The sequence below is a fragment of the Ursus americanus genome, chromosome 7, assembly GCF_024610735.1.
Source record: "Ursus americanus isolate L20-20 chromosome 7, mUrsAme1.1.p, whole genome shotgun sequence".
NCBI classification, from domain to species: Eukaryota; Metazoa; Chordata; class Mammalia; order Carnivora; family Ursidae; genus Ursus; species Ursus americanus.
Window position 1 is genome coordinate 17,288,769 of NC_142133.1, and position 23,763 is coordinate 17,312,531.

At 35.1% G+C, this 23,763-nt stretch overlaps 1 protein-coding gene across 4 annotated transcripts in view; it reads left to right on the forward strand.

Moving 5' to 3' along the window:
• The window catches only part of FOXN2 (forkhead box N2), a 60,179-nt gene that overhangs the window by 23,026 nt on the left and 13,390 nt on the right, over window positions 1–23,763 (forward strand). For 3 of the 4 annotated variants that reach the window (XM_045787949.2, XM_045787947.2, XM_045787950.2), the window contains exons 2-3: window positions 10,243–10,793; window positions 22,023–22,147. In XM_045787949.2, coding sequence (XP_045643905.1) covers window positions 10,257–10,793; window positions 22,023–22,147 — 662 coding nt within the window. In that variant the 5' untranslated portion in view covers window positions 10,243–10,256. Of the gene's footprint in view, window positions 1–4,867; window positions 8,154–10,242; window positions 10,794–22,022; window positions 22,148–23,763 lie in introns of those variants that run through there. The other variant, XM_045787948.2, reaches the window with a different exon arrangement.

The window sequence follows — 23,763 nt, forward strand, 5'->3', positions numbered from 1 at the left end:
AAAGATCTTTTTATTACTCAGATTAAAGGTAACTTTGGATTTTGATAAGAATCCATGATAAAGGGGCGCCTGGGTGGCTCAGTCGTTAAGCGTCTGCCTTCAGCTTGGGGCATGATCCCAGGGTCCTGGGATCCAGCCCTGCATCTGGCTCCCTGGTGGGCTGGAAGCCTGCTTCTTCCTCTCCCACTCCCCCTGCTTGTGTTCCCTCTCTCGCTGGCTGTCTGTGAAATGAAAAAATAAAATCTTTAAAAAAAAGAAAAAAGGATGGGTGATAAAAAATTTTAAGGTAACACTTTAGTAATAGAAATAAATATGTAACTTCCAAACTAATAAATGATAAAAAATGGAACCAGGAAATAGAAAAACCCAAAGAAGGCAAAAAAAAAAAAAAGAAAAAAGAAAGAAAGAAATATGGAGTAGAACACCAAACAAGGTGTTAGAACTAAGTATACGTATGCCTGATATTTAAAATGTTCAGCTCTATGGGGTTTAAAGCAGAGACTAGAAGGAAACGAAAGCAAAAAATATTGAAAGTAAAATGATGGAAAAAAATATACCAGGCAAATATTAGTGGAAAGAAGGCTGGCATATCATTTAAAATAGGTGTTAAAACTAGTAGAATTACTAGAGAAAAAGAATTGATACATAATGGTAAATGTTTCATTTTTACCAGGAATAATAGAAGCTTTAAATTTGTATGCAACTAATAACCATAACCACAAAAAAAGCAAAAATTAACAGAACTACTAGGAAAAATTGACTAATTTCACCAGCATAATGGGAGATTGTAATGTATCTTCCTCACTATGTAATAAAGAAAACAGCCCCCCCCATTGATACAAATATAGAAAATTTAAACAGTGTAATTAACAAGCTTAATTCAGTGGAGGTCTAATTCATCCAATCACTGGAAACATCAGCTGAATCATGAAAGTCAACCACATACTGGGACCAAACAAGTTTTAACACATTTCAAAGGATTAGTATCCTATGGACCATTTAAGTTAGAAATTAGTTAGAAAAGTAATCACATGGCAATTAAGAAGCATTCTTCTAAATAACTCATGAATGAAAGAAGAAATGTTAATGGAGCTCAAACTGCTCTTTGGGAGGCCCTGAGAAATGGCCCAAGTAAAGGCTTTTCATTCTTGGCATATCCAGCAAGAATGTTCAGGGATGCCAACGGCCAATAGCAGATTGGTTCCCACAACAGAAAGGATGCATTTTTTTTTTTAAGATTTATTTTATTTTAGAGAGACATCGAGGCAGATAGCAGGAGCTGGGGAAGGTGCAAGGGAGAGAGAGAGAATCCCCGAGCACACCCCCTCTGATTGAGGAGCCCCACGCAGAACTCGATCCCAGGACCCCAAGATCATGACCTGAGCTGAAGCTGAGTGGGATGCTTAGCCAACTGAGCCCCCCAGGTGCTCTGAGAAAAAATTCTTAAATGAGAAACAAACTACAGTAACTTTAAAGGAAAGGGTTAATAAATTCCATCATATTAAAGTTAAGAACTTTTTCATTCATAGGCAACTAATAAGCTAAAAAGGGAGCGCCTGGGTGGCTCAGTCATTAAGTGTCTGCCTTCGGCTCAGGGTGTGATCCCAGGGTCCTGGGATTGAGCCCCGCATTGGGCTCCCTGCTCTGCGGGGAGCCTGCTTCTTCCTCTCCCACTCCCCCTGCTTGTGTTCCCTCTCTCACTGGTTGTCTCTCTCTCTGTCAAATAAATAAAATCTTAAAAAAAAAAAAAAAAGGCTAAAAAGACAAACCCATCTACCAGTGCAAGATATTTGCATCACATATAAGGATTAATATACAAACAATACCAATGACTTAAATAGACAATTAGTAGAAGATATTTCTTGTATACAGGTTTCTCCTGCTATCCAAAAGTTGTTCCTACAAAACCTTGGGAAGCCCAGTGTAAAGTGGAGAACCAATTACCATTAATTTATATGGAAATTTATATGAACATTCCCAAAGCCAAAAGTAACCTCTCATAGGCTTTTCTGATACCTTAGGACACATCTTACTAAGGGATGCACAAAATAAATCAAGATAAAGCCCAGAAGCCCACAGGTCCAGTGCAAAGCTATGGCAGCTTGATGCTGAGAAGCTGAGTATAAATCCCCTGGGGAAGGAGCTTGGCAGTGCCCTCTACCTTCTCAAGGGTCACACAGTCTCTATAATGCATGCTTCAAAACAGACCCCGAATGCTATTTTCACTTTGTGCCTTTTCCTTTGTGCAAAAATCCTCTTCAACAGGTACTAATGTAGGTCTTTTGTAGAAGCAAAGTAGTGTATGTAATAAGAACTTCAAAAAGCGGGGAATACCCGCGTATTCAACCCCCTCCCCATTACTAATCTGGGAAATGCAAATTAAAACACAAGGAGATGAAATTTCATAGTCATCAGGTTGGCAAAAAAAATTTTTTGATGAGTATGTGGAGTGAACAATACACATATATTCCTGGTAGCAATTTGTCATGACCAGTTAAAGTGGAAGAGAAGAATACTCTGTGACCCAATAATTCTGCCCAATATATTTTGCTTTTAGTTGTGTACACCCTAATAAAGTTCTTGACAGTTGTATTCCAGGAGATATGAACAAGGATACCCATAACAATGCTACTTGTAATAGCCTCAAACATAAATAAATAATTGTCCTCAAGAGTATAATAAATTTTGGTATATTCATAAAGTAGAATACTAGTCATCTGTAAAAGTGAATTACTGCTGCAATAATGTTAATGAATTTGGGGTAAGCAAGTTTTAGTACAATTCAATTTTATATGATGTTTAAAAAACAGGGCTAAAATAATGTTTAGGGATCCTAACATGGTAAAATTATAAAGAAAAAATGTTTTTATTTGCCTAGTCTTTGACAGTCAATTAAAAACATAAAATAAATTTAAAAATCTGTGTGGTAATAACCAACATTTTGTGTTTAGGAGGTTTCTTAGTTATTTTGGGGAAAAGAGCTATCAATAGTAGTTCTTATAATACCTCTAATACCAGGGTAATATTGAAAATTCTGTACCTTTGTTTCCCTTCTCTGAGCTCTGTCAAGCATTTCCTCTCAGACCATCGTTAATACGGACCTCAGCAAAAGTGCTCTCCTCTAACTTTTTGGGAAATGATCCAAGAATTCCCATATAGAATTTTATTTTTCTTGTCCTAGAGTTGAATATCACTGTAATATTGAACATAGTATGGAAACATTGCAAAAGCAATATCTCTATTAGATATCTTTGAGAGATGCATGGGCTGCACGGATGTGAAAAAATGATCCATTTTAATCCTGAGCCCTCTTCTCAAGATACTGCCATGGCCTTACACAGTGAAGCTATAGGCAGGGGTTGCAGAGTCCATTGTACTGGGCTTGTTTGAACTCTCCACTTCTAAATTATTCTGGTCTAAAGAAATTCATTTTTTTCCTGAAATGTAGAAGACCTGGGGTCTTAACACAAATGTGTACTTTGCAAAATTGTCTTGTACATTTACCTCCTTTTTTTGTAGCATTGTCTTGGTTTTAGGAATTGGTTTATTAGTGAATGTATTCATTACTTGGGTTATTCTAGTTACCCTCCTAAGAAATTAGAGTACAGTTTTCAAACCCCACATCATAGTCTCTTGACCCTAATGCTTACTTTGAGTGACATTTATTTTGTGTAACAATTATGTGTGGTTTGTTGAAGTATTGTTTTTTAAAAGATTAATAAAAGGAAATGTTACATCACTAGCCCACATTTCCTTTTATTTCTTTACTTGTTCTGCTTTATGAAGCAAACTTCCATGCACATTATTAATGACCTTGTTACTAAGTGGTTTCAGTTCATTTTAAGAAGCAGTTTCTCATAAAACTAGAATTTTTTTGTATAAAACTAGAATTTTCCAAACAAAAGTAAAAGATTTTTAAGAAATTTTTGGTGTGAAATACAGGTCTTTCTGTTGTAATATTACATATTATGTATTTCTGAAGACACTAAAATATTGTGTTAGCTGATGGGTCAACTCACCTAAAACTAGGAAGCTTTGTAACCAGAACACTAAGAAAAACAAATTTTAATAAGAATATTAGAATATTTTTAAAGATGTATTAAATTTATTACAAATAAAGAAATACTACAATTTAGAATTAAAAAAAAAAAAAGATGAAAATAGCCTAATGGAAGGGTATGCAAGGAAGGGTTGAAGCTACAGGGTTATGGAGGCCAGGATAAAATGCATAAAGATTTGGAGAGAAGAGCTCATTAACACTTCCAAGAAAATGCATGTGGCCTAGCTGTGCCAAGAGGAAGAACATGGGTTGAATGAGAATTGTGTACAATACTGTATTTTCAGCAGCTTGCAGCTTTCCACTATGTTAGCCTATTTTGGGTTCAGCTGTTATTACTTAGTATTGCAAAAACATAGGCTGGTAAAAATCACTTACAAACCAATGTGATTTTCACATTGTACTAAAATCTTTCCCCGATTTACCCGTGAGCTAATTTGTGTTACAGGAAAGCTTGGTAGCAGAATAGGCTGTATGAATTTAAGAGGTGTCTTCTGTTTGGGTTTTTTTTTCTTTTGTTTTTTGTTTTTTGTTTTCTGAGGTGGCTTCTGTTTTTGACTTGAGGACTTTGGTAAGTCCATGACCTTTTCGTGATTTGATTCTTTGTGAAGTGGAAATACTATAACTAAAAATAATCTAGCACAACCCTTTTCCCCTGTGAGTGTATTTTAATTTTTTAGTATAAAAATAATGAACACATTAAAGGAAAATTGGTAAAGGGAACAAAAAAATTATCAAGTTGCTAATATAAACCACTTTTAGTGTTTTATATATTTTTACTTTTTCACCAATTTTTAATAAGCTTTTTTGTTTACTTGATAGTCTTCAAGAAGGTCATTTCTAATGACTAAATATTAGATTGAATAGATACACTTCAGTTTAATTAGCTGGTTCTCTATAATAAAATGTGTAAGTTGTTTATACTTTTCTGTTGTCTTTAATAATTCTTGGATGAGTGTGTGTGTGTGTGTGAAAAAGAGGAGGAGGAAAGAGAATCTGTTTTTCCTATGTAGGAATATTTCACTGAAGTGACTCATAAGTGGAATTATTGGGTCAAAGAATATGATTTTTTTAATGTGAAATATATTTGACATAGAATGTTAAACTAGTTTTGGGTATACAACATAGTGATTCAACAATCATATACATTACAAAGTCCTCATCACAATAAGTACATTACAATATTATTTTTTTAAAAGATTTATTTATTTTAAAGGGAGGGAGAGGGAGAGAATCCTCAAGTGGACTTCCCACTGAGTGCAGACCCCCAAGATCATGACCTGAGCTGAAATCAACCGTCAGACCTTAACTGACTGAGCTACCTAGGCACCCCAGTACATTACAATATTATTGACTATATTCCTTGTTCTATACTTTTCATCCCCGTGACTTATTTTATAACTGGAAGTTTGTGTTTCTTAATCCCTTTCACCATTTCACCCATCCCTCCATACTCTTCCTTTTAGTAACAACCAGTTCTTCATATTTATGAGTCTGTTTCTCTTTTATTGATGTTATTTGTTTTGTTTTGTTTTTTAGATTCCATATGTAAGTGAAATCATATGGTTTTTGTCTTTCTGTGTCTGACCTCTTCACTTTGCATAATGTCCTCTCAGTCTATCCATGTTGTCACAAGTGGCAAGATTTCATTCCTTTTTATGGCTGAGTAATATTCCATTACTTATCTATACCATATTTTATTTATCCATTCATCTACCAGTGGACTCTTAAGTTGCTTCTATATCTTGGCTATTGTAGGTAATGCTGCAGTAAACATAGGGGTGCATGTATCTTCTTGAATTAGTGTTTTTGTTTTCTTCAAGTAAATACTCAGAAGTGGAATTACAGGATCCTATGGTACTAATATTTTTAATTTTTCAAGGAACCTCAGTACTGTTTTCCACAGTGGCTATAACAATTTATATCTCACCAGTAGTGCATGAGAGTTCCCTTTTCTCCATGTCCTCACCAATACTTGTTATTTCTTATCTTTCTGACACTAGCCATTCTGTCTGGTATAAGGTTATATCTCATTCTGGTTCTGATTTGCGTTTCCCTCATGGTTAGTGATGTTGGGCATCTTTTCATGTGTCTGTTGTCCATCTGTATGTCTTTGGAAAAATGTCTATTCAGGTCCTCTGCCCAGTTTTAATTGGATTATTTGGGGATTTTTTGGTGGTGGTGTATGAGTTCTTTATATATTTTGAATATTTAACCCCTTAATGTGTATATTATTTGCAAAAATTTTCTCCCATTCAGTGGAGAAAACCTTTTATCTTGTTTATGGTTTCCTTTGCTCTGCAAAAACTTTTTAGTTTGATGTAGTCCTGTTGTTTATTTTTGCTTTTTTTTCCCTTGCCTGAGAAGACAGATCCAGAAAAATATAGTTGATGCCTAAGGGATTACTGACTGTTTTCTTTTAGGAATCTTCTGGTTTCAGGTTTTACATTTAGGTCTTTAATCTATTTTTAGCTTATTTTTGTGTATAGTTTAAGAAAGTGGTCCAATTTCATTCTTATGAATGTAGCTGTCCAGTTTCCCAGCACCATTTATCGAAGAGGCTTTCTTTAATCTATTTTTAGCTTATTTTTGTGTATAGTTTAAGAAAGTGGTCCAATTTCATTCTTATGAATGTAGCTGTCCAGTTTCCCAGCACCGTTTATCAAAGAGGCTTTCTTTTCTCCTTTGTTGTAGATTTTTTTTTTAAGAGTTTATTTATTTATTTGACAGAGATAGAGACAGCCCTAAGAGAGGGAACACAAGCAGGGGGAGTGGGAGAGGAAGAAGCAGGCTCATAGTGGAGAAGCCTGATGTGGGGCTCGATCCCATAACGCCGGGATCACGCCCTGAGCCGAAGGCAGAGGCTTAACCGCTATGCCACCCAGGCGCCCCTCCTTTGTTGTAGATTAATTGACCATATGTGTGTGGATTTATTTCTGGGTTCTCAATTCCGTTCCATTGATCTATGAATTATTGGGTCAAAGAATAAAACATTTTTAATGATTCTTGGTACATATTGCCAGTTAACATTCCAATATGGCACTAGTTCCTTGCCCAAAATCATGTATTAAGTATAATATTTTTTTAAACCACTGTTAATTTGGACAAAAGTAGATATTAATTTTATTACTAATATTTGTGCTTACTGCATACCAGGCACTGTGCCAAATACATTGTCATATTTAATATCACATTTGTGTTTTGCTTTGAGTTTCTTTGATATCAGTGAAGTTGGGTATTTTCTAATATATGTTTGGTATTTATATACTTATTTTTTTTGTGAGAAAAGATGATTCACCTCTTTATTGTGGTGGACTTCGTATTCTAAGTGAATGGTGTCCAGAAGTATACTCTAAAAGGGTAGTGTAGAAACAGCTCTTCTTCTGTCCTTGAAAATACAGTCATAGTTCAGACCTTCCTAAGAGAATGTCAGCCTCTCAGTGTCAGTACTTGTTTTTTAACTTTGCTTGGCTGTGTACTTTGTGTCATCTTTGGCATATATGCTGACATAATATTGTTTTACATCTTAATGAGATTTTATTCTAAACTTGTAATTCAGAGGAATAACATATTTGCAACCATCTGAATTAATTTCTGAGGAGAATATATGTTATTCTTATATCTGTCAACAGTATCTGTCTTAATTAGTATTGCTAAAAATATAAGTTACTTAAGAGATTGAGTGTACTCTAATGGACAAAGAACTTGAATATTAAACTCAGTCCGGTTTATAATTTTGGCTCTACTGTTTATTGGTTTTAGAACTTTAGGCAAATGGCTTACTTCACTTTCATTTCCTTATTAATAAAGTGAACTTCAGTTTTCTGATTGTTACCAGTTAGGATGTTTTCTACCATTAAGGATTTTCTTTTAAAATAGAGTAATTCTTAAAGGCAGGTGACACAGCACTTGGTACAGAGTAGACATATATGTTGATGTAAGTTCATTTCAGTTTGAAGTGATTATAATTGGAATGCCTATTCATGCCCAACATTTTGTTAAGATTCATTAGGAATACAAAAGTAAAAAACTTACACATTATGGAATTCATGGCTGCGAAGAAAGGACCATACACAGAACTAAGTAGCAGTGCAAAGTAAGTAGAGATTTTAAAGCCTATAGCATAGCATCTATAATAGAGTAAAATCTCAGTAAGTGTTAGCTACTGATATTTGGTACTCTGATTTCTATACGTGATTGAAGATAAATGGAGATAGAGGTGAAAGGCAAAAGTAGAACATTGGAAATCAGTCATTGCCTTCTTTGAACGTTGACTGCTAAGAGTGTTTGGGTTTTTTTTTTTTTTTAAAGGAAGCAAGATATTCTTAATGAACTCTGATTGATCACATTTTTTAAATTCTCTGTGGGCAGAGAGACTTTGGTAAAGTGAATAATTTGGTCAGCTACACAGGACAGAATGTCATCTCTGAAATACACTATGTGCACATATGCACGCACACATGTGCATGTGTTTATGAATATGTGGTTTTCATAATTGCTGAAATACAAACCAAATTATTACAGTTTGATCTTTTCCTTTATAAAGTGTCTTGGTATTTCAAATTATAGTTACAGGTGTAAGTAAGAGAGGTAGGAACTGGATATGGAGAGAACAGTAGTAAGATTTAAAATAAATAGGATTGGGTCATTAGTATTTACTGGTGATGAGTTTTCATTCTTACCAGGATAATGTATTAGTTAGAGTTGTGGTTCTGAAGTCAGCTGCCCAGGTTTAAATTCTGTTGTTGCCCATTACTAACCAGATAAGCTAAAACAGGATGCTTAACCTCTGAGTCATTTTCCTCATTTGTAAAATTGGGTTAATAATAGTGCCTACTTCATAGGATTTAATTGATGGTTAATTGAGATATAGTTTGTGGTATTTAGCACAATACCTGGCCCCCAAAATATTAGCTGATGCTGTTGATAATTTGAGACTACATCTATTAATTGCTGCCAGATTCCAGATAGATTCTTCTACATGTAAAATTGACTGGTTTTCATAGTTCTTGGAGTAACCTGCCAGCCTTGTTCTAAGTAAAATAAAACTGTGGGGATACTTCTCTTATTTCAGTTCTATAAGCATAAGTAGATTGAATAGGATAATGGAAGACATAGAATGTTTTTCACTGAATTTATAAATGAGGTACTTTTAAGAACCACTAAAAATTAATTTAATAGTACATTACTTATATCACTTTTCTCTTTGGTCAATTATTTTCCTGTGATATGTTTTTTGCATTGAAGTATGTTCCAAAAGCAAAACAAAAGACATTTGAGAAAATAGAGGTAAAAAAGGATAGTTTAGAAATTGCTTTCTTTCCTTCTTGAAAATACAGTGCTAATTCAAATTTTAGAGAATGCCAGTCTTTCAGTGTCAGTACTTGATGAGATGATATAGAATTCACTTAAAATATTGAATGTACTAAAGAAAAAAATTTATAGTAAATAATAATTTTGCTGATAACAAATTTAGTGAATAAGAAATGTTTATTTTTAGTATAATCTATAAAAATATTAGAAATCATTTATCTCTTTATAGTAAATATTTCAGATTTGAGGAAAGGGTTTGTTTGGAATTATTGTTTAAGCAATATTTTAAATTTGGCCTAATACTGAATTTAAATTTAATTATTAAATAAACAATTGTTTGAATTTAAATTTATTGAATTTAATTATAATTTATTAAATAAATTTATAATTTATTAAATAAATTTATAATTTATTAAATTTATTAAATTTAAATTTGGTTATTTTCTATATTGAGTAAGGTCATAGATCCTCAAAATGCATGGATTATAAAGTTTTATAATTCAAAGAAATTCTGCTCATTATTAATAATAATAACCATTACTTACTAGGCTGTTACTATAGGCTGGGGTCTTTGGTAAGTATTCAAAATACATTATTTACTTTTCTTAATATCACTCATACATATGGTGTTACAATGCTGTATTTTATTTACAGCATTATAATGTATTATAATACAAATAATATGAAATAAGTTCTCTTCCTTATATTGTAAGCTTTAATGTTTTGTTGTACAAATATTGTGCTTAAATGTTATGTAGGATAATTAGTTGCAAAATTTCTGATTTGGTGATATTTAAATATGTATTTTCTTTTTCCATGAGCTTAAGAATCTTAAGTATTATATTGATTGACAATTGTTTTCTTTATTGCAGAACTGTAAGAGTAAATGGGTCCAGTAATTGGAATGACTCCAGAAAAGAGAGCTGAAACTCCAGGAGCTGAAAAGGTTGCAGGATTAAGCCAGATTTACAAAATGGGAAGCTTGCCTGAAGCTGTTGATGCTGCCAGGCCAAAGGCCACTCTAGTGGACAGTGAGTCAGCAGATGATGAACTCACAAACTTGAACTGGCTTCATGAAAGTACTAATCTTCTAACAAACTTCAGCTTTGGAAGTGAGGGTCTTCCAATTGTTAGTCCATTGTATGACATAGAAGGAGATGATGTGCCATCCTTAGGACCATCTTGCTATCAGAACCCAGAAAAAAAATCAGCAACTGCAAAGCCCCCATACTCTTTTAGTCTTCTCATTTACATGGCTATTGAACACTCTCCAAATAAATGTTTGCCTGTCAAAGAAATTTATAGCTGGATTTTGGACCGCTTCCCATATTTTGCTACTGCACCAACAGGCTGGAAGAATTCTGTTCGACATAATCTGTCCCTGAATAAATGTTTTCAGAAAGTGGAAAGAAGCCATGGCAAGGTCAGTGTTTATGAACATTGCTGTATTTGGGGAGGTGGGAGAGAATTAACATCGAGACTTTAAAATATGGGGAAACTAAAGGAAGACAAAAATAGTCAACTCATAGTTACTTCAGTTTAAGCTTAATTATATTCATCATTTGCTTTCATTGAGATGCTTTTGAATTTCTTAAATATTGATATAAATCTAACAATTTCAGTCTACTGTAGGACATAAATTTGTTTTCTAATGTTCTAATTTTCTAACTTTAGTTTCTGTAGTGTTTCATCACTGTATCAATATGTGTTACTTATTTATTCAGTATGACTGTCTTATAACTGGAATGTAGACCATTTACATTAATGTAATTGATATGGTTGGCTATAAATCTATCATCATGCTATTTCTGTTTGCTCTATTCTTTTCCCCCATTTTTCCTGTCTTTTTAAGGATTGAGTACTTTTTTATGATTCAGTTTTATCTCTACTATTGGTTTATCAGCTATTCTCTTTTTTAGGGCTGGTGATGGTGGTAGTCGTGGTTGCTGTACACTTTTCAGTATATGTCTTTAATTTATCACAGTCTACCTTCAAATAATATCACCATTATACTATTACACCACTTATCTGGCTTTTCACAGAAAAAGTTGACTAATCCTGATGCTTATCAGGATCAGTTCCTTTTTCTTGGATAAGTTTATTTAGCATTTCTTATAGTTCCAATCTAGCAATAAATTTGTAAGAATCTTTTGTGGAGGTTAAGAAGTTTTTTTTTTCTTGAAGTATTTCAAAGATGTTACTCTCTTGTGTTCTGGCCTGTGTAGTTTCTGATAAGAAGTCTGCTGCCGTTCATATCTTTGTTCCTCTGTAATGTTTGGGTTTTTTTCTGTCTGACTTCAATGACTTTTCTCTTGTATCACTACTTTTCAGCAGTTTGTGGTGCACCTAGGTGTGTTTTTCTTTATTTTTATCCTGCTTTGGTTTTTCAGAGGTTCTTGGATTTGTGGTTTGTTGTCATTTATTAAATTTAGACAAGTTTTGCTCATTATCTCTTCAAGTATTTCTGTGGCTCACTTCCTACTCCTGGGACTCGAAGTAAAAAATACGTCAGACCATTTGCTATTGTCTTACCTCTTGGTTGCTCTGCCCTAGTTTCTACTCTTTTCTCTCTTTGTTTCAGTTTGGATCATTTCTTTCGATCTTTTATAGGTTTAGTCTTCCCTCTGTTGTGTTCATTCTGCTGATAAACCTGATAAAGGACTTACGTGTATTTATCATTTCTAGCATTTTCATTTGCCTTTTTTTTTTTTCACCAAAGCAAGGTTTACTGAGCAATAATAAAGTGATAGTACAAAGCTCCTGAAGAGGGAGGGGAAACCCAAGAGGATTGCCCTTCCTTTGCCTTTTTAAAAGTAGTCTCCATCTTTCTGCTAAAATTTTCCACCAGATCCATAAACATATTAATTATAGATATGGTGTCTGTCTAATAGTTTCAGTATGTGGTCCATCTCTGGGTCTGGTTTTGTTGACTATTTTATATCCTGTTTTTGTGTGTGTCTCATAATTTTGGATTAAATGTCAAACATTGTTTGTAAAAGAATGGTAGAGACTGAGGTAGATAATATTTCTTTCCAGAAATAAACATGCCTCTACTTTTGTCAGGTTGTTAGCATGAAACAGGTATTGGTCAATCTAGGTAATAATTGGGATGGGTTTAGGTTTTGTGGTTGTCAAAGTTACCTTCTGAGTACCATGGGCTTCAAATTCATTCAGAGATGAACTGCTAATATTTTGTGCTTAATGTGAGTCCTGGAGTGTCAGATGATTTTTCTTAGCATTTCTGCTCTACCTTCATCTTTCAGCTTGTGATACATTTGGGGGCAGGAAGAGGGTTAGATATTTCTCTCTGTGCTCTTGCCCCTCCCATAGCAATTGTTTGTTACTTGATATGAGGCTCTTGAGGTGGGAGCAGGAGTTTCTTGATTCTTCTGCTCTAGTTTTAGTATTAAGCAGGCTTTGTATGCCTTTGTCTCAAAAGTAGGACTTTCCTTGCCTTCCCTTGGAGCAGACAGTCTCTCCCATCTACTCAGAGTGGAGTCTAGAACTGTAATCATCAGTAGCCAGTTACCTATATGTGGTTAGTGGTTGGCATATTGAACAGTACAAATATATATTTCTGTCATTGTAGAAAGTCCTGTTGTACAGCACTGCTCCAGAGCTCCCTGCTATTCCCTTCAAGGTAGTTAAACTCTGCCTAGTATCAATGGGTGGTCCTGGGTACAAGTAAGTTACCATTTCTTTTCTCAGGGGCAATAGATCTCTGGTTTGTATCATCTGGGCATGAGCAGATTTCCTGCCCATTACCTAATGACACATGGCCATTGCTTAGTGTCAGTAATGTATGAGGATTGTTGAATGTTGTATTTTTCTCCAGCAGTAGCCATCCTTTACCTGGGACTGGGGTGAGGAGGGTGTTTTGCCACTCTCTCAGTGGCAGACAGTTTTTGCTTCATAGTGGAGCTTTGTCCAGTATGTAGTCAGGTTGTGTGCCTGTCCCACAGTGACACCTGATCTCATCTCATGGTCATTTAAAGCCTGGAATATGGATGAGCTTTTCCTGGTATCCTTGTTCCAGCCTTAAACCTTAGTATGTTCTATATATCCATCACCATTTACAAGGGTGTCTCTCTTAGGTCTCCTGCCCTGTCTACAGTCTTCCTATGGAGCAGTGGATGGGGGCCTGTAGAAAAATGCTGGCTAGTTGATGCAGACCCTTCTGTCTGGGAATGCCAAGAATGCCAAATTATCTTGCTAGCTCACCCTTGGCTTTTAAGAATTTGTTGTCGTTGTTGTTGTTCAAAGATTTTATTTATTTATTTGAGAGAGAGAGAGACAGCGACAGAGATAGTAAGAGAGAGCACGAGCAGGGAGGAGAGGGAGAAGTGGGCAGGGAGCAGCAGGGAGCCCGGACCCTAACTCAGGGCTCAATCCCAGGATTGTGGGATCATGACCTGAGCTGAAGGCAGACACTTAATTGACTGAGCCACCCAGGCACCCCTGCTTTTAAGAATTTGTTAAAATTTGAGTCTTTTTTTTTTTTAACCTTATTTTATGACTGCCACTTTTGCTATGCTCTCCCAAAGGTAAACAGTTCGTATGTTCCATGTCTCCTAACAAGGCCCTGTCACACTTTAGGATTCAGTTCTTTCAGTTGTCTTGTGGCCTTAGCTCTCGAATGAGCTTGTAAAAAAATTATGATTTTGTGGATTATTTTGGTTTTTTCTTGTTAGACTGGGAACAATGTCCTCTAATGGCTTCCTGTACCCCCCAAGTGGTAGCAGAACTCTCCTTGTTTTGAGTAAAACAAGAACCCTTGTTTTGAATAAAAATTAGGAGCAGGTAATTATGTTTTTAAGTGACTGAAGGATTTTTCTAGGATAGTGCTGTTCAAACTTAAGTGTATACACTAATATCTGGAAAGCTTGTTAAAATGCAGATTCTGATTCAGCAAATCTAGGGTGGAGATTGAGGCTTTCTTTTCTAACAGGCTCCCCATTGATCCTGGTGCCATTAGTCCACGAGTAGCAAGACATTAGGATATATCATCATCTATCATCATCTTACAGCTAACTTAAAAGGAGGTTGTATTAGTTATCTTTTGTAACATATTGCTATCTTAACACATTGTCTACTACACATGGGTATTTATGAAGACCAAGTATGTGTTAGGCTATTAAAAAAGCCTCCGTAATTTGAAAGGATCAATCTCTGTCATAGACAGCCTCCAGGAGGTCCCCAAATGAGCCCTACCTTCCGCTTTTCTTGCCCTTGTAGAGTTCCCTTCAGTAATGAATAGGGCTGACCTATGTAACCAGGAGGATATTGTGAAAATGATGGATCATGCCTTTTGATACAGTCGGGTAGGATTGGTGTTGCTTGTGGATTTATTTTTTTTTTTAATTTATGAAATACTTCTAGGTCATAAAAGGCACTATAGCTTCCATCTTGGGCTTTGTATAACTAGCTATAGGGGAAGCCAGATGCCATATCATAAAGACATTTAAGCAGCCTTATGAAGAGGCCTATGTGTCAAGGAAATGTGGCCTTCTGCCAACAGTCGTGTGAATAAGTCATCTTGGAAGCAGGTTCCCCCAGCCTCAGTCAAACTTGCCTTTCAGATGACTAAAAGTTTTAGGAATGTTGGATATGTTCTTTCCAACATGTATTTGTTGGATTTTATTTTGAATTGTATCATTTAATTATTTTCTATTTTTAGAGCTACTGTGATTATACTTCTGGTGGGATATAAGAGGGGAACTGTCTAATAGGTACCTGGAAATATGGTACAGAAATAGTGGTAATGTGGGATTAAAGCTCTAAGTTTGGAAGTCATCAGCACTGATTTTCAGTAGAAAAATCTAGGAAAAATATGTTGTAGTGGAAGCAAAGGAGGGTAAGTTTAAGTGTGAATGAGCAACAGTATCAAATGTTGCAGAAATCTTGAAAATGATTGGTTAAGAAGAAGTGATTGAGACAAAACAGATTGGGATTCAAAATATGGTGTGCTCGTATATGTGGAAGGATTGAGTAGGGGTGGAATATAGCTTTCGTAAATTTTCAGAGTATAAATATTTCCATCATGGCCAGTTTCAAGCTACCAACATTCTGTCATTAAATGTGAAGTTGATAGGAGATGTTTACAATGAGCAATACACCACCGTGTGTAAAGAATTCATCTAATTCAATAAGAAAATGAAAACTAATTTAAAAAGTGGGTAAGATTATGAACAGGCAGTTAACAGAGGAGGAGATACAAATGGCCAATAAGCATGCAGAGATGTTCCTCCTCACTAGTAATCAGGGACATACAAACTAGTATGTTTGTATGTTGTACCCCATTAGAATGCAAACATTTTAAATGATAATATCAATTTAGATAAGGATAGGGGAAATAATACCGATATTTTCGTACCACTAATAGAAGTGTAAATTAGTATGACCATTTTTGAGGGCAACTTGGCTACAATTATTAAAATTAGAAATGTGCATATCTTTTGTTCTAGTGGATTAGATTCCAGTTTCTCCCTGAGAGTAACATTCATACTTGCATACAATGAGATGTATATCCACTGTGGTATTGTTTGTAATAAAAATTACAGAATATGTCCAGTGTAGTTTGATTTGTGGTAGTGATCAAAAGGGATTTGTTTTTATCCTTAATCTTTAAATGTGTGCATTATTTATATAATTAACTTGAGCATTTTTGAATGCTCAAAGAAAGAAGTTAAGGAAGTGAGAGCTAGCGAACAAGAAAGCATACAGTCCAGAGTATGGGGAAAGTGTGATAAAGAGAAAGAAATCATCTTGTGAGATAATAAAAAATATGAGGATAAATATAGAAATTGTAATGTATTGGGATAAAAATTAGTAAGCTATTACCACAGGTCAGGGTAGGAGGAAAGAAACTGGCAGGTGATGGTCTTCACAAAATCAATAGCCACACTGCTTAAATGTCTGAAGTTTGGACAGAAAGTGATACAGTCGGGTAGGATTGGTGTTGCTTGTGGATTTTTTTTTTTTTTTAATTTATGAAATACTTCTAGAATCAGTGTTTCGAAATAACAGTACTCTTGTAATCTGCAGAAGGCAAGTAAGTTGTACTTAGTTCCAAAAAATGTTGGAATTAAATTTGGCAACCTTGCCAGCACTTTTTTGATGAATAGGTCTTATCTATAGATGATAATCTCAAAAAAAATGTCAAGATGACAAGGTCTGGGCCAAACTACAAAGTGGTAATGATACCCAGTTAGCTGGATAGCTTCTGATGAGATTTTCCCCCCTATCATCCATACCATAGTTAATACTCTCCATAGACAGGTCTAGGTATTTATCTGCCTCAGTATTTTAAAATTATAAAAGTTAGACGTGGTCTTTTTTTTATTTTGGTTTGGGTTTCATGTTTTAAATATTTAAACATCCAGGTCTTATATCTACTTCTCTAATTTTTTTAAAGCCAAACTAAGACACTATAACTGTGAGACTTGAGCTGGGAAACACAAAATTAGAAATGTTCCCTGGTTTAGTACAGTTTTAGTCTGTATATTTGCATAGTGATGACTTGCTTCAATAACTGAATCCCAGGAAAAGAAGTCATGCCAACCACTATAAAAGTTCATAAAAGTTTTAAGCTATAAACAGGACTTATGAATGCCCTTTTTGATTAGTTAATTACTTTTAATTCAGTCACTCTAAAAGCCACAGAAAAGATAGTCGGGGGGAAAACTATTAAAATGTACAGGGCAAGTATGTAAAAACATTTCAGGAATAGTGAACATTGCTTTTTCTCCCAAACTATCTCTACAACTAACATTAAGATCTTTTTGAAGTTAATTTCTTAGTATATTCCTTATTTCTTCAAAACCTTCAGTGGTTCTCTACCATGTAAGTCCAGAAGCCTTATAGTTCCAAAATGCAAAATAGTAAATGAGAGAATGCACATTTCCTGTTTCCATTGCACAGACTTATTTTGTATAGGCAAAGTTAGTTTAAAACAATACTTAACGTCTAAAACTATTATTTGTCTTCTGTCATCTAAGCACAATAATGAAGGGGCAAGATTTTTTTTTTTTTTTAAAGATTTTATTTATTTATTCGACAGAGATAGAGACAGCCAGCGAGAGAGGGAACACAAGCAGGGGGAGTGGGAGAGGAAGAAGCAGGCTCATAGTGGAGGAGCCTGATGTGGGGCTCGATCCCATAACGCCGGGATCACGCCCTGAGCCGAAGGCAGACGCTTAAGCGCTGTGCCACCCAGGCGCCCCAGAAGGGGCAAGATTTTTAAGTGAGAGTTAGTTTAAAATAAATTCCTCTATTCTGAAGACTCTAAAACATAATGTTAGCAAATACATAATTTTATCTCTTGTTACTGATAGTTTGTGAACAGACCCAGTGAAAGGAAATGCTTCCATGGTAACATAAACCAGACTATTATTTGGAGACCTTACTCAAGATACTTAACTGCCCTGAACGGCAGGTTTTCAGTACCAGTTCTTCCCATTTACTATTTCAAGGAAATAGCAATTCTACTATGGTCAGAACAATTTGTAATTCTCATGATAGAATTTAAAAAGTAGACTATTGAACCAGTTTCTAGGAGTGTAATCTCAGGAATACCAAGATAGAACATGGCTAGAATCATTAAAATAATTGTCTTGGTCAGGATATGAAAAATAATTCATACATAACTTTTCTGTATGAAACTGAACCACTTCAGGATGTTGTGGGTGTTAATGTTTTAAAGTCTTATTTCCCTATCATTAAAAAACACATTTATCCCTTGGGCCAACTGACTGAAGACATATCTAATTTAAGTAATTTCATTCAAAAGTACATTTGTAAAATTTGACTTCCTTTGAAAAACAAATCAAAATTTCAAATACTTACTTAGTATATAGTTCATGTGTTATTTTGCTGCTGAAGGCCAGAAGAAAGTTTCACCTAATAGTATGGTGTGTTTCTTTCTATATGATATGACAGCTATGGTTTTTCTTTTCCTATATATTTAGGTTGCTAGGATGTTAAAAACTGCTTACACTGATAGCATACTTTTTCTAAAGCAGCTGTTTTTCCTTCTAAATTTAGTTTATTCCTTGTTCTTTATTACCTTTTATGTCTTACTCAGAATTAATTGATTTTGTTCTTGTTGATTTTTTTCAGAACTCCCTCTTAGAGGTAAAGGAGTAGAATATACTGCTATTAAACCATATAAACGTGGGGTGCCTGGGTGGCTCAGTCGATTAAGCAGCTGACTCTTGATTTTGGCTCAGGTTCATGATCTCAGGGTCCTGGGAACAAGCCCCACATCCAGCAGGCTCCGCAGTCAGTGGGGTGTCAGCTTCAGGATTCTGTCTCTTTCTCTACCCCTCCCCCCACTTGCTCACTTGTGGTCTTTTTCTCTAAATAAATCTTAAAAAAAAAAAAAAAAAAAAAAACAGGGCACTGGGTGGCTCAGTCGATTAAGCGTCTGCCTTCAGTTCAGGTCATGATCCCAGAGTCCTGGGATCAAGCCCCAAGTCAGGCTGCCTGTTCAGCAGGGAGTCTGCTTCTCTCTTCCTCTGTCTCTCTCCCCACTTGTGTTCGCTTGCTCGCTCGCTTGCTCTCAAATAAATAAATAAAATCTTAAAAACATATAAACTCTAACTTTATGCCAATTTCAGAATAACCCCCAGAAATAAGTATTCATTTATTTTGCAGCTCTGTGTCACTTACACATAAATTACCTTATCTTTTTTTGTTTGAAGATTTTATTGATTTAATTTAATTTTAATTTTTTAATTTTTTAAAATTTATTATTTATTTTCTTGCATGGCTGTGGAGTTCTGTATGTAGGCTGTGTATGGATGTGGCCCATGTGTAAGGTATACTTGTCGTCCAGCTTCTGTTCAGGATGTGCAGTTAAAGTTGTTCAGCTAAGGAAGTAGAACAGGTTTATCCTGAAGGAAGAGTTAGCAGGTGATAGATATCACAGTTCCCAAAGTCCTTCAATTATTTCCTTTGACTACCTCAAGTAGGGTGTGTAGCATATTGATGGTTTTTTAGAATACTCTCTTGATTTATCAATTCCATTCTTTTCCTGATTTCTAGTTTAACAATGATCAATTTTCATATAATATATTTACATTACATAACATTATCTAATTTTCTCTCCACCCTTCTCCAGATATGATAAAAGCTTATTTCAGATATTTCAATTGTTGTTTACGAATGAAAGTGGATGGGGCACCTGGCTCAGTTGGTTAAGTGTCTGACTCTTGGTTTTGGCTCAGGCCAAAGTCTCAGGATGGTAAGATCGAGTCACCAGTAGGGCTCCATGCCCAGTGTAGAATCTGCTTGAAATTCTCTCTCCCTCTGCCCCTCACCCTCATGCACATGTGTGCTCTCTCTCAAATAAATACATAAGTCTTTTAAAAAATGAATGAAAGTGGGGGCGCCTGGGTGGCGCAGTCGTTAAGCATCTGCCTTTGGCTCAGGGCATGATCCCAGCGTTCTGGGATCGAGCCCCACATCAGGCTCCTCTGCTGGAAGCCTGCTTCTTCCTCTCCCACTCCCCCTGCTTGTGTTCCCTCTCTCGCTGGCTCTCTCTCTCTGTCAAATGAATAAATAAAATCTTTAAAAAAAAAATGAATGAATGAAAGTGGATATAAATTTGCCTTTGGCCACATTCTCTTAGTTTTCATATAGCTATGTTTATACCCTTTATTTACTAGATAATCTAAAATTGTAGCTTGGGTATCTTTTTAATCTAAGAGTATTATAAATTTCCAAGTTGTCAGAGAATTTTTGTTGTTGTTGGATTTTTATTTTATTTATTTATTTTTTTTGCACTGGAGTCTTAAAGTTGTGAACTTTAAAAGGGAATTTATTTTTCCTCATGGCCTAATCAATGTTTGTAGCTTTTTCCATTAATCTTTGGAAAGCATATTCTACAAGAATTCATTAATTACATCAGTTTTTCTCATAAGTGTTCCACAGAACACTGACTTCCTCAAATATTACCCGGGAGAAGGAGGTTCTATGTCAGATAACTTTAGGAAACCATATAAAACAAGCATAATGATAGCAAGACTGTTTAGATCCCTTAACCTGCTGGTATGTAGTGTGATCTTCTAAGAAGGACGGAAGTAAAATGTGCAGCATTTTTCTTTTTCTTTTTTTTCTTTTTTTTTTTTAAGATTTTATTTATTTGACAGAGACACAGCGAGAGAGGGAACACAAGCAGGGGGAGTGGGAGAGGGAGAAGCAGGCTTCCCGCTGAGCAGGGAGCCCCTTGCAGGGTTCCATCCCAGGACCCTGGGATCATGACCTGAGCCGAAGGCAGACGCTTAACAACTGAGCCACCCAGGCGCCCCAAAATGTGCAGCATTTATCAAACCTATTTGAAGGAATTATAGCCTGGCCTTCTTCCCTGCACGTTAGATAATATTAGTGAGGTTTTTCATGTGTCTTGTCCACTTACCTTCCTGTAAGCTGTTCCTTCATATTGAGGAAACTATGGATCACACAAGTCCTTCTTTCAGGCACCTCCCACTTGAAATTTAACGGGCACTTTTGTTAATGGTTTCTCTAGTTTCTAGTAATCATAAAAATTCCATAATTTTTAGATTCTGCTGATTATTTCAATGGAATCTGGGTTAGTATGCTCATTGCCATATTATCTAAAAGTCCCTCAAATGTTGTAACTTAATCATCTTGAGGGAAGGGCTGACTCTTCCTTCCTCTTTGTTATCTTTTACAGCAGTCTTTTCCATACCTCAGTTGTTGATTTACCACTCTTTGAGACTTCTGCTGTGCTTTTCATGAAACCATTTTTTTAAGACTTTATTCAATTTGGAGAGAGAGCGTGTGCCTGAGCACAGGGATGGGCAGAGGGAAAGGGAGAGGTCTCAAGCAGACTTGCGCTGAGCGTGGAGCCCGCCGCCGCCAACTCAATCTCACAACCCTGAGATCACACCCAAGCTGAAATGAAGAGTTGGTTGCCTAACCGACTGAGCCACCCAGAAGCCCCTGAAATCGTTTGCTTTTTTAATTTAAATTTACTTTAAATGAGAACTTAAGCATTACTGTTAATGCCATTAAAAAATAAAAATTATTTTTTGCTGTATCACCTGATCTCATACTGCTTATCACTTTGGGGGAAATGATGCTTCATTGAAAGCTTAATTTTTCCTTTTCTTTCTGGTTTTTCTATAACAATAACAATGGCTTACATTTGTTGCATCTTACCATGTGGAGGACCAATTGTACAGCCCTCCATGCTGTTCACTGTACATCTTGGGGTCGTACCATTCTCACAGACTTTGAAGTGATTGACATGTCCTGTGGCCCTATGTGCCAGGCACCATGCAGAGTACGTTATGCATAATTTAATCCACATAACAGCCCTGTGAGATAGGTAGTGTTATCATCCCTACCTTCCAAATGAAGGAATAATGGCCTGAAGAGGTAGAGATTGGTTAACTTTCCTAAGGTCACACAACAGGTAAATGGCAGAGCTGGAGATAAGAACCCAGGCACCTGCCTCAAGGGCTTTTGACCATACAATGCATTTATAGCAAGCTTAATTCAACCTTTGCATTGTATTCAAAAGGTACTCTAGGGTTTTTTTCCCATACACATTTAGCAAAATTATTCAGGCACTGATTGTGTATGTCTTAAAGTTGCAGGTTAATAATTCTTGTGTATTTTATTTTAGGTTAATGGAAAAGGTTCCTTATGGTGTGTTGATCCAGAATATAAACCAAACCTTATGCAGGCACTGAAGAAGCAACCTTTCTCCTCAGCATTAACATTTTACACCCCTCCTGCATCTCCACAAAGGTACAGGATCTTCCGTATAAGTGTCAGTGGTGACTTATAAGATTCATTGTATGACATGGAAAAACCTAACAAAGTTGTAAGGTTTGGGTTTGTTTTTCTTTATTTAATAGAGAATAATTTATGGATAAGACATTAGCCTAAGGTATTTTTACTTATAGTCTAACTTGTATTATTAGGAAACAGGATATGTGATAGGTGAGAACATATTCTGGAAAATACAGTTACTCCTGAGTAAATTAAGTAAACCCTAAAGAAAGATGTAATAATAATTACAGGTACAAAAGGTTTAAATTATTTTAATTGCCTGCAATACTAATGCGGACTAAAGACATGGGAAATTGAAAGTATATTTAAACTTTTTAAAATAAGATGATTAAGTTTGTCATTGTAACATTTTTATGTATATATTTATTTCTTTTTTTATTTTAAGTTTGATTATCTTTCACAGCACATTTAATATTTGAAAATTATTTTAACAGTCTCAAATTTCAAAATGTCTGACAAGTAAAATAATGCTTTGACTTTTTTATTTGTTTTGTTTCTCCTGGTAAATTTAATTGCAATATATCTCCTTGGCTCTTGTTTTCAAACTCTGTGACTCCTATTGATCTTACAGCTTTCCCATTTCAAGTCAAAGCTGAAAATGAGACTTCAAATCAGATTTTGTTTCTGTTTCCTAAAGAAGCCTTTGGAATCTTTTTTTTGAATTCTATTATGTACATTCGTTTGAATTGAAAATGCCAGACTTTGTTGAGATACTTTTGAGGGTGGCCTTAATGGTTAATGTGTTTTTTGGAAAAATTAAAAGCTTTTAAATAAAATACTAGATGGAGAATTTCAGACATACACAAAAGGAGGGAGAAAACTATAATGAACTCTTCAGCTGCAACAATTATCAATATTTCATACAGTGTTTAATTTCTTAAACTATTACTAAGTAACTTTGGAGTGGTGGCTGAAATGCAATAAAAAGTTAGTAAGGTTAAAGTTGAAATTAGTAATATATATCTACTCACTGAGACTTTAAGCTTGTTTACTAGTTAGATTGAAAGGATTATTATCACAAGAATGATTGAGTGGTTTATCTTTATGAAATGAAACCTAGAAAAGTTATCAGAGTTTATATCCTCATTGCTGGGACTTGGTATCTTCTTTATCCGTTAACGGTGGTGCTTATGAGGTATCCTAGTTTAAAAAAAATAATTTAGAAACTAATGGTAAGTTCTGCTTGTGGTCATTTATGTGTTTTATTTAGCTGTGCTTTTTTTAAATTAAAGATTAAATGAGAGAATTCAAACTCTTGTATACCATCAAATATGCAGTTCACTGTGCTTTTGATAGGTTGCATTTTCATGATTTTATCTTTTAGCTTTATCATATGTTAAATAAAAATGATTTTGTGGTTTAAAACCAGATAGATAAATGACAGTATAAAGATAATTTTTGACTTTAAAACATTACCTTAATATTTTTTAGAAACATTTTCTGTTTTTCATTGTTTGCCAAAATGATGGTTCCATCTAATAGGCCTTTTTGTAGCCCTTTCATGTCATAATTGGTAAGTTCAGAAAGAGAATGATACAGTATATGTAAAACTATGAATGGGAAATAGATTT